Source organism: Apodemus sylvaticus, chromosome 22, assembly GCF_947179515.1.
Source record: "Apodemus sylvaticus chromosome 22, mApoSyl1.1, whole genome shotgun sequence".
Classification (NCBI taxonomy): Eukaryota; Metazoa; Chordata; class Mammalia; order Rodentia; family Muridae; genus Apodemus; species Apodemus sylvaticus.
The window spans coordinates 19,303,458-19,314,452 of record NC_067493.1 but is presented as its reverse complement, the minus strand read 5'-3'; the positions used below and the strand labels follow the sequence as shown (position 1 = coordinate 19,314,452).

General features: G+C 54.1%; 2 protein-coding genes across 4 annotated transcripts in view; both read right to left on the bottom strand.

Annotated features, from left to right (window-relative positions):
• Positions 1-1,857: 1,857 nt before the first annotated feature.
• Positions 1,858-5,975, bottom strand: Znf358 (zinc finger protein 358). Of its 3 annotated transcripts, XM_052167803.1 has the most exons (3): positions 5,817-5,975; positions 5,031-5,328; positions 1,858-3,667 (listed from the first exon to the last, which is right to left on the bottom strand). In XM_052167803.1, the coding sequence occupies exon 3, from the start codon at positions 3,627-3,629 to the stop codon at positions 1,926-1,928; it is 1,704 nt and encodes a 567-aa protein (XP_052023763.1). In that variant the 5' UTR covers positions 3,630-3,667; positions 5,031-5,328; positions 5,817-5,975; the 3' UTR covers positions 1,858-1,925. The 3 variants fall into 3 exon arrangements, with proteins under 3 accessions (XP_052023763.1, XP_052023762.1, XP_052023764.1); XM_052167802.1 differs by lacking the exon at positions 5,031-5,328; XM_052167804.1 differs by lacking the exons at positions 5,031-5,328; positions 5,817-5,975 and adding an exon at positions 5,781-5,800.
• Positions 5,976-7,179: 1,204 nt separating this feature from the next.
• The window catches only part of Arhgef18 (Rho/Rac guanine nucleotide exchange factor 18), a 159,356-nt gene continuing 155,540 nt past the window's right edge, over positions 7,180-10,995 (bottom strand). The window contains exon 27 of the mRNA XM_052167800.1: positions 7,180-7,311. Within this exon, the coding sequence (XP_052023760.1) occupies positions 7,195-7,311 (117 nt within the window). The 3' untranslated portion in view covers positions 7,180-7,194. The remainder of the gene's footprint in view (positions 7,312-10,995) is intronic.

The following is a 10,995-nucleotide window of genomic DNA, read 5'->3' as shown; positions in this document are numbered from 1 at the left end:
AGGCCTGGTGGTACCCATAATCCCAGCATTGAGGAGGCAGAGATCCCTGAGGCCCGGGGCCAGTCAGTCTAGCCAGTGAGCGCCAGGATAAAAGTGAGGGGCTGAAGAGATCGCTCATCAGCTAGGAGAACTGGTTCTTGCAGAAGACTAGAGTTCAGTTCCCAGCACCCACAAGGCAGCCGACAATTGTCCATAATTCCAGTTCCACTAGATACAATGCCCTCTTCTGACCTCCAAAGGCACCAGTCACTGGTCTCAGACTTACCTGAAGGCAAAATGCTCCTAAATATATAATAGAAATAAAAATTTTAAAAAGTGAAGAACTGAGGAAGACGCCAACCTGGATCCCTTGCCTCTATGTGTATACACACACACACACACACACACACACACACACACACACACACACACACACACACGGAGGGGAAGTGTGTTGGGCTGTTTAGAAGATGGATTTTCAGATCAGTTAGGTCTGTGTAGTGATATCCTACCCACTAAAGAAAGCAAAAAGCCTTCCTCAGGAAAAGTGGTCCTTCCATCTAAATCAGAAACCTTACTATGGTTTCAGAATGTTCCACCCTCTGTCCTTGGTTTTGAGATATTTCTAAATTATAAGTGTCCAAACTGTGCTGGTCTTGTTCCCTTCTGAGACCTCAGTATTAGATGTTTATTAGGGCATGATGTTTAACACCTGTAATGTCAGCACTCAGGAAACTGAGGCAAGCCCGGACTACATAGGAAGTTTTAGACCAGTCTGTGTTACAAAATGAGACTTTATAAACAAATAAACCAACAAATGAGGTGAAGAGATGTTTCAGTGGTGAGACTTGGGTCAGAACACAGGACCCACACGGCAGCCCACAGCTGCCCAGAGCTCTGGTTCCAGGGGATCAAGCTTCCCAGAGAGGCACCAGGCATGCACATGATGCACTTACACACAGGCAAAACACTCACACACATAAAATAAAAATGTAAATTAAATGAGGCAAGCTGGTTGGTCACTCACTAGGTAAAGGCGCTTGCTGCCAAAACTGGGTGAAGGTCAGTACCCAAAACCCTCATGGTAGGAAACCTACCCCTGAAAATTATCTCACCTCCACACTTGGATGCTATGGTGCATACACATGTACACACCACACACATACACACACACACACACCACAGTGTACTTTTTAAATATGTAAGAGATGGCTCAGTGGTTAAGAACACTTACTGCTCTTATAGAAGACCTGGGTTTAATCCCTATCACCCAGATCATAGATTATAACCATCTATAACTCCATCTCTAGGGGATCCAATGTCCTCTTCTGCTCTATGTGGGCACTCCATGCACACGGTACACAGATATACATACAGGCAAAACATACAAAACATACACATCAAATAAAATATTTTAAAATAAACCACCAGGTGATAGTGTAGCTTTTCATGACAGGCTTACTACATAGTCCACTCTTCCTGCTGCTACCCCCCAAGATCTTAAGCGACAGGCCTACCTGCGCCACTACACAGGCTAACAGATGTTTGTTAGGCACATAAAATGTGTTACAGGAATAAGCAACCTCCACTTCTCCAGTGGCTTTTCAAGAGCAAGGAGTGCAGCCCAAGGATCCAGTGACTTGTCTTTGGGGCCAGCACTGGAGCAAATACCTAAGGAAAACCCACAGAAGATGTGTGAACTGACTACGGTGGCTAGACCCAGGAGAGCAGAGACATAATGTGTAGAAAGACTCTCTGCGGGGCCCTGTATGGTAAGCTAGGAAGCCTAGGCCAGGCCTTCATAGATCTGCCAGGCCTGGACTCCTCCCTCCATCCCCACCAGCAGTAGAAATCAAGAGGCAAGTAATGACACAGAGCCAGGAGGCAGGAGGCTTTTACTGTGAATAACACACCCTTCCTCAGATCGCCGTAGAGGCCTGTGCCCCTTACCCATCAGGCCCCACCAATGCCCCTTTCTCCTTTTCCCACCTGGGACTTTCTCCAGTTGGAAGGGCTGGGCTGGGACTGTCGTGAGTGGGAGAGCAAGGGTCAATTTGGGCCTTGGGTTTGGGGTCAGGGCTGGGGACAAGATCTGGGTTAGGGCTGGGATCAGATTCTTGGTCAGGGCTGGGGACCACATCAGGATCAGCATCAAGGCCTGGCTTAGGGTCAGAAGACAGAACAAGATCGGGGCTGGAGACAGATCCTGAGTGGGTCTGAAGGATGGGATTTTGGAGTGAACCCAGCACAGTAGGGGCGGAACTTCGGGCAGAGCTGGCACCAGAACTGAGGCCCAGGCCAGATTCCAGCGCAGAAACAGCATCAGGACCCAGGAAAGAGATCTGCCCTGGCCTCATCATAGATACTGGGCTCAAACCAGGCCCGAGGCCCAGCCCAGCTGCTGCTGCTGCTGCAGCTGCGGCAGCAGCGGCGGCGGCTGCAGCTCCCTCATGCACACGCTTGTGTTTGGTGAGGCTGGAGGCTTGGCCAAAGGCTTTGCCGCAAAGCTGACAGCGGTAGGGGCGCTCGCCAGAATGCACGTGGAGGTGTTGTAGGAGCGCTGAACTCTGCCCAAAGGCCTTGGAGCAGTGCGGGCAGGCGTAAGGTCGCTCGCCAGTGTGGATGCGGAGGTGGTGCTGTAAGTTGGAGCTCTGCCCGAATGCCTTGCCACAGTGGGGACAGCGGTAGGGACGCTCTGCAGTGTGGGTGCGCTGATGTTGGAGCAACGCTGAGCTCTGCCCAAAGGCCTTGCCGCACTGCGGGCACGGGTAGGGACGCTCGCCGGTGTGGGTGCGCAGGTGTTTAAGGAGCGCAGAGCCCTGCCCAAAGCCTTTGGCACACACTGGGCACTTGTGGGGACGAGGGCCACCGTGCGTGCGCAAGTGTTGGGCCAGCAAGGAGCCGTGACCGAAGGCCTTACCACACACCGGACAGTGGTGTGGCTTCTCTCCGCTGTGGCTGCTTCGATGCTTGAGCAGTGTGGACCGCCAGCCGAAGGCCTTGCCGCAGGCAGCGCACTGGTAGGGCCGTGCCCCGGTGTGGATGCCACGGTGCTGGGCCAGTGTGGCGCCGTGGCTGAATGACTTGCCACAGTCGGGGCAGCGGTAAGGCTTCTCTCCGCTGTGTGTGCGCCTGTGCTGGCTCAGCCCAGAGCTGCGGCGGAAGGCTCGCCCACAATCCGGACAGGAGAAGGGGCGAGGAGGACTGGCAGGGGCAGGAAGCACCGCTGGACTAGAGGCCAAGATTTCGGGGGTGGCCGTGAGGCCAGAAGGAAGGGAATCCACCTCTGGATCCGCAGGGCTGAGGGTGTCATTGCTTGGGTCAAGAACTAGTGGCACCGGGCCAATCACATCAGGATCGAGGTCGAAACTTGAGGGCGTGGGATCCAGATCTTGGGAATCCAAATCTGGCTTCCCCAAGATGGAGCGTGGAGCGTCATCCGCTTCCGGGTCCAGATCTTCTAAGGTGGCGTCCCCATCTTCGGAGACAGTGTTGAGGTCTTCTGGCTCAGGCTCAGGCTCAGGGCTTCCGGAAATAGGATCCGGATCTTTGGGACTGGGGTCCAAGTCGTCTGGTACTGAATGAAGGTCTCCATAAAGGGGCCTAAGACTTTGGTGGCCTGGGTTCCTAACCAGGACCGAGCGCCTCATTCTGGACGTAGAACTGCTTGCGGCTTCTGGAGCAGGGTCTGCAGTATGAGGACAGGAGGTTGGTGGAGGGGGAGAGGACTGGCCACGCCGCACCAAAGTCCCCATGAACCATGAACGGCTGTAACCACAGGAAGAGTTCTAACTGGTGTCTTAGCTAAGATTTGAGATAGAAAGATCCTAGTGGGACGTGCTGGGACCTTCATTTTCCCTTCACAGCTGGATGGGGCCAGCAAACAAACAAACAAACAAACAAACAAAAAACAGGGTCTTGTGTAGCTCCAGCTGTCTGTCAACTCATGTAATCAAGGATAACCTTAAATTTCTTGTCCTCCTGCCTCAACCTCCCGTGTGGAGGGTTGTGCACAATCGCACTCAGCTTAGGCACTGGTTTCCGGCATGGTAGCTGATCACTCTACCCTCTGAGAGGCCCCACCCTGGGCTCTGTGTAGTAGGGAATGTGGGTGTTATGGAAGGCAGTTCTCAGGTCTGACACCCTAAATCTGGGGGAAAGGGTGTCAGGGGTCTCTTTTCCTCATGAGGTCATGGTCTGAATTCTTGCCCCACCTTGCAATGTGGTAGATCCAGAGGTCCTCGGTAAAGAGGGGAATGTGTGTGGCTTGTCTTACAGAAGGATGGGAAGTCAGCACCTAGGATTCCTTTGCTGTCCCGGTGGTGAGAAACGCAGGGACCCTTGTTTGCTTCCCGGGAAGAATTCTCACCTCACAGCTAGGGTGAGATGTGTCCTCTCCTGAACCAGAGGACAAGAGAGAGGACGCCTGAGCTAGCGCTGGTGGCACACACCTGTAATCCCAGCATCTCTGAGAATCAGGCTGGCAGATCCGGCCAGCCTGGGCTACAAAATAATAACGGTTTTCAAACCTAAGGAAGGGTGCATACATGGCCCTCTTCTGGGGAAAGGGACAGAAGGACACTAAGAACTCCATAGCCAGAGAAGGTGGAGAAGGCAGTTAGTACAGCAATTTTCCAATCGGCTACAAGATTGTGGCTTTTAACCCCTTGCGAAGAGCCGGTGAAAACAATAGCTGGGGGGCTCTGGGGTTATGGAGAGAACTGGAGGGTGGGCGGTGGGGCTGAGGAGGAGAGAACTGGAAGGTGGGCGGGGCCTGAGGAGGAGAGAACTGGAGGGTGGGCGGGGCCTGAGGAGGAGAGAACTGGAGGGTGGGCGGGGCCTGAGGAGGACAGAACTGGAGGGTGGGCGGCAGGCTGAGGAGGATGTCCCAAAGAAGGGGATTCCTGAACCACAGACTCTGCCGCCATTAGGGTCTGAAGACTGTGTTAGGGAAAGCGGCAGATGTGGAGAAAGAATAAGAAAGACATCTCTACTTTGGGGCTAAGTGAACTCTTTGTTGGGCTGGGCTCCTGGGGATTAGGGCGACCTACCTGACTCCAACCTCACAGCCAGGAGACAGCACTCAGAGGGGAGCTGAGTTGCCCCAATAGTTTCTCTACCCAGGCCCCACTGCTGGAGATGAGTGGGCAGTGCCCCGGGGCCTCCGCCCAGATTTCTGGAGACAAGGTATTTTTAGATTGCCTTCCAAGGAAGCGGCCTCATGAACTCCCATCTTGGATGGAAACTCCCATCTCTCTGTGGGATGAGGAGATGAAACCCTGTGGACAGGGCAGGTGCACCCGGATCGTCTCTTGGGAAAATGGGCATCCGGAGCTCTACATCCCAAGACTGGAGATGGAAGATAACAGACAATAACTGGGATTTTTCTTGGGATCCTTGCCGTCAGGGCACACACACACTATGGAGTATAAAGTCCCACATAGGAAGAACAATGCCCCAGGCTTCTCTTGGTTTCCAGAAAGAAAGAACCACCTATCACCTTCTGAAGCAAAAAGGTGTCCTGCTTTGTGGGGCCTGAGCTAGCGGGCGCCTCCACCCATCCGGATCTCAGATTCACTGTAGATTAGGGGGTGGTCCCGGCGTTGGCGGGATAAACATACTAGGCCTGAGCTCCTCGGGACCCTCTTCCCACCGCGTTCGCCACCTTGACCCCCCAAGTAGAGCACTGTTACCATGCACTCTGCAAGGGGTGCAGAGAGATAGCCCGGGGCCGAGCCACGCACCCTGCTCTTAGTGTTGGGGGTCTCCTCCCAATCACCTCCCCCTTTTGTCCAGCCTACCCCAATCCGGCCCGATCCGTTTTCGGGGTCACTCACCCGATGCCCCTCGCCCCTGCCCGGCCTGGCTGCACTCGCGCTGGCCAGCCGGTGTCTCCCGCCCCGGACTTGCAGGAAACCCCACCGATCGCCAGCCCCGCTGGCGGCCCCCTCGGCCCAGCGGCCCCGCCAGGCGCTCCCGGGGAGCGAGAGGGGCCGGCCGAGGGCCGCTGCGGGAGCTGCTGGGACTTGTAGTTCGCCTGCTCCCTCGGCGGCCGGCGCCATCGCTGCCCCCGCCCCCCGGGCCAAGCCTTTGTCCCGGCCAGGACCACCCAGGCTGGCGCGCGCTTCCAGTCTTTGTTTGCGCCCTACCAACCCACCACCCTAATCCCTCCATGCACTCATGTGACTTTACCAGCCCCTTCTCCGACCCTGATCTTGACTCTCTATCTGTATCCCCGTCTCCATCTGTCCATCTGTCTTCCATTCTGTCCCTTCCTTCCTTCCTTCCTTCCTTCCTTCCTTCCTTCCTTCCTTCCTTCCTTCCTTCCTTCCTTCCTCCCTTCCTCCCTTCCTTCCTTCCTTCCTTCCTAACTTCCTCCCTTCATTCCTTTCTTTCTTCATCTCCTTAAAAAACAATTATTTGATTCAGTGCCTATGTGTGCCGTGCTGCGCATGGGAAAATCAGTGGATAAATTGCAGGAGTCCTTTCCATATTCCAGGGATGGAACCAGGGTGCGCATGCGTGGCTGTGCATCTGTATGTACTGAACCATCTCTTCAGCCCTCCTTTCTTTTCTTTCTTCATCTCTATCGAAATCTATTGTTCCTGTTTAATTTCTCTGCCTCTGGCCTCTTTTGTCTCTGCCTGTCTTTGTCTCGCCCTCTTTTTCATTCCTCTATTTTGTTTCAAACACCAGTTATCATATTCAAACACATAAGCGGGGGGGGGGGGGTGTTGGGAGTGCTTTGAGAAGGCCTGCAGTTTAAACATGCATCTGTCTCTTCTTCATCCAGTGTTATCTCAAGAAGTTTAGGGCTGTCAAAATGGCTCAATGGGTGATGGTTTGTACTGAGACCGGTGGTTAGACAGGTGACCCAGTCGGTGAACTGCTTCTTGCAGAAGCTTAAGACCTGGTTTAAGATCTCTCTCACCAGCTGGGCGTGGTGGCACACGCCTGTAATCCCAGCACTCTGGGAGGCAGAAGCAGGCGGATTTCTGAGTTCAAGGCCAGCCTGGTCTACAGAGTGAGTTCCAGGAAAGCCAGGGCTACACAGAGAAACCCTGTCTCAAAAAAAAAAAAAAAAAAAAAAAAAAAAAAAAAAAAAAAGATCTCTCTCACCTGTGTGGAAAGACAAATTCAGTGGTAGGTATGGAGAATCCTCCTAGCTGTGAGGCGGCTTATGCAAGAGGATTCAGTGGCTTACTGGCCATTGGATCACGGTCCTGTGCCGTGTAGCAGCATGCTCCCTTGGGCTCCTGGTGCTTTGGCTGGGGCCAAGTGCCCCTCCTGCCCATCCCCGTTGAAGCTGGGAGGGTGGCTTGCAGGCTGGGCCTGAAAGTAATAGAAGACATCTCCTATTGCTGCTGAGCCTGCTGGTGGCTATTAACCCACACCAGGCTTCTTAGCCTTTTGGTGGCTTTGGCCTAGGGAGGACCAAACATGGCTGTCAAATGCTCAGAGATGAAAGGCTGTGGTCCACCCAGCTCTGGGGCCAGTTTGCAGCTGGGAGAGAGTTTCCAACTCTGCAGAGCACTGCTTCCATCTAAAGTCGCTTCTGGCAGACGACAGTTCTTGGAGCACATCAGTATGTATGTACCCATGGTCACATGATCCAGATCATATGCTCTCAACATGGCCACTCGATTTATACTTCATTTTCTTTCTTTCTTTCTTTCTTTCTTTCTTTCTTTCTTTCTTTCTTTCTTTCTTTCTTTCTTTCTTTCTTTTTTGAGATAGGGGCTCTTTATGTAGTCCTGGCTGTGCTGGAACTCTGTGTAGACCAGGTTGGCTTAAAACTTACAGCAATCCACCTCTGCATCCTGAGTGCTGGGATTAAAGGCATGTGGCATCAGGCCTGGTCGCCCCATGACCTAGGGTCTCAACCCCCAAATGGTCTTAAAACTTTCTATGTAGCCAAGGATGTTCTAATTCTCATGTCTCTGCCTCTTCAGTGCTAGGATGACAAGCCTGTGTCTCCACATGTGTGATATATATATATATATCTAAATTTATATATATAAAACACTGATTTATATATATAAAACAGTGCTGGGGACTGCTGGAGTTGGAACTAGGGGCTTCGTGCACACCAGGTAAACACAACACCGATCACATTTCAGCTGAGTGCGTTTGCTACACAGGCCCACTGACCTCTGCCAGCGCCTCCGGGGGCAGCGCCCCCGGTACAGTGTTCTGTTTCTTGAACCTGCGCAGCAGCTCCAGGCACTCCCGCTCCCGGTCCACTGCTCGCTGGGCCTCGCGCAGACGCTCCAGATCCTGCTGGTAGGCCTGGCGCTGGCGCTCCAGCTCGGTGCGCTCCTGGTCCAGCCGCTGGCGCAGCTGGCGCGCCTCGCCCTCTCGTTCCTGCAGCCGCGCCCCTGCCAGCTCCAGTTCCTGCTGCTGACGCGCCCGCTCCTGCTCCCATCGCTGCTGTTCCTGGCGCAGTTGGCTTTGCAGCTTCTCCACACCAGCGCGCTCCTCACGCTGCTTCTCGAAGTTGCGTTGCCGCTCTTGCTCTAGCAGCAGGTTCCCACGTGTCATGCATTTAAAACATACACATCCAGTGCAAGTTTCACACAGCCTTAGCCTCATTCTTGTCTTAATAGGGGGAGATGCCTAGCACAGAGAGTAGTTCATGTCTGCCCGCTGTTCTGGAATCAGAGGTACCGCCCTGGGCCCCTCCCACAGGGACGGCATGCCCACATGCCCTTTGTGCCATCACCAGGTAGACCAATGTGGCTTTCTCTCTGCAGCTGGTCCGCCGGGTCCAGACTCTATCGCAGTTGCTTCTTAGTCTCCAGGTACCTGCAGCATGGGGAGGGAGGGAGGGAGGGAGGGAGGGAGGGGCTGGCTGCTCCTGCCCTCTGCTGGTGGGCGGGGCCCAGCCAAGAGCATGGCTCTCATCAGACCCACTCCTGTCCCTGTGCCTGTCCCTGTGCCTGTGCCCACCCCAGGCAGTCATCGCTCAACAGGATAGCTATGTGGAGATGCAAAGAACCGCCATCCAGGAGCGGGAGAAGCAGTTCCGGCTGCAGTCGACCCGTGGGAACCTGCTGCTAGAGCAAGAGCGGCAATGCAACTTTGAGAAGCAGCGTGAGGAGCGCGCTGGTGTGGAGAAGCTGCAAAGCCAACTGCGCCAGGAGCAGCAGCGATGAGAGCGGGAGCGGGCGCGTCAGCAGCAGGAACTGGAGCTGGCAGGGGCGCGGCTGCAGGAGCGAGAGGGCGAGGCGCGCCAGCTGCGCCAGCGGCTGGACCAGGAGCGCACCGAGCTGGAGCGCCAGTGCCAGGCCTACCAGCAGGATCTGGAGCGTCTGCGCGAGGCCCAGCGAGCAGTGGACCGGGAGCAGGAGCGGGAGCTCCTGGAGCAACTGTGGGTGTGGCTACCAAGGTCAGCGGCCAGCTGGTCTTCAATGACTCAAGTGCCAGGCAGGGGTGCCGTGGGGCGCCTCCCTCATCCCCAGGCTCGTGAAGCCCAGCACCTGGATAGCTCTTACCCTTGGCCTTGGCTGTCTCTGTCTGTGTCCAGCCTGTAACTACATCTGCCAGAGCTCATTGTGCCATGTTGTAATCAGTGTGTTGTGTGTTTTTGTACTGAGATGTATCGAGCACTTCGGGAAAGCTGACTTTTTAAGTTCCCACTCTGTGAAGAGAACATTCCAGTGCCCTGACAGAGCTGGGTGGGCTCACCATTAGACACCATGACTTCTTGGATTTATAAGTTCAAATGGTTTCCACTTGGCCCTGGGATGGATTCAGTGAATCCCGCCAGGTGGCCAGGTGGTCTCAGCTGCACACAGTAGGACAGTGGTGTCAGCTGTCTGTCACAGCAGCCGGGGGTCCTTGCTGGCAGGTCTCATTTGTGACGATGCTGAGCCAGCAGCATTCAATCTCTGCGGTTGAGTGGCATCCCTTGTCAACTGTGACCCAGATCCTCCCCTACTTTTGATTGTTTTTACAGTGATAACAGAACATCCTGGCGACAGAGTATTCTGGAACCACGCTAGAACTAATGACCAGATCCTAGCAATAAAAATATCCCAAGGATCTCAGGCTGAAACAGACCTCCTTAGGGGGTTGGAAATGCAGAGCGTGGAGCTGCCCTGCCAAGGTCTTGTTGACAAGGAACATGAATGTAGAAGGCGAGCCAGTGCTCAGCAGACCCAAGGGTGTGGCTCAGAGGAGCACTCAGCAAGCTACCTGAGCCCCGCGTTCTGTTTCCAGTCTGGCAGGCGGGCACGCAATCTCTGCAGTCAGGAGGTGGGGCTGGGGAGGGGGGCGTGGCTCAGTGCCTAAGTGCTTGCCATGCCCAGGAGAGGGCCAAAGCCAGGTTAGGAGCCAGAGTGAGGAGAATGCATCTGTAATCCCAATCCTCATATAAGATGGGAAACAAGAGGAGAGACTGGCGCCCAGCATAATGTACACCACAGTAAGCAATGAAGAGACCCTAAGTGTGTCCTCTGACCTTTACATACACCTGCACTCACAAGCACTGTGTTTGTTTATTTATGTCTAAGGTCTCGGGGCTGGAGAGGTGATTCAGTGTTTAAGAGCACTGGTGCCCTTAGACCGGGCCTGGATTTGTTTCCCGTGGTGGTTTCGACTCATGTTAACTCCAGTTCTAGGGACCCAACTTCCATAGGCACCAGGCATTCATGTGGTACATACACAAGTAAGTCTTTTTCTGAAAAGTTTAGTTGGGTATGGCGGCATGCACCTTTAGTGCCACCACTCAGGAAGCAGAGGCAGACAGACCTCTATGAGTTCGAAGCCAGCCAAGGCTACATAGTGAGACCCTGCCTCAAAAACAAGTTTCAAGCATCCTTGGCTACACAATAAATTCAAGGCAACCTGACCAAATAAGGCCTCGTTTCAAACACAGAAAAATAAGCTATAAAGGGGACTCCCTGATGGAGGACGTGGCTTGTACACATGAGATCTTAGTTCCGTCCCCATTCAGAACCAGCCATGGTTAATGTTGAAGGTCTTCCCATGCAAGGATTGGACCTCAAGCCCAGC

Coding starts and splice junctions, on each gene's coding strand:
- Znf358 (XM_052167803.1), bottom strand. CDS start 3,629: ATGAGGCGCTCGGTCCTGGTTAGGAACCCAGGCCACCAAAGTCTTAGG.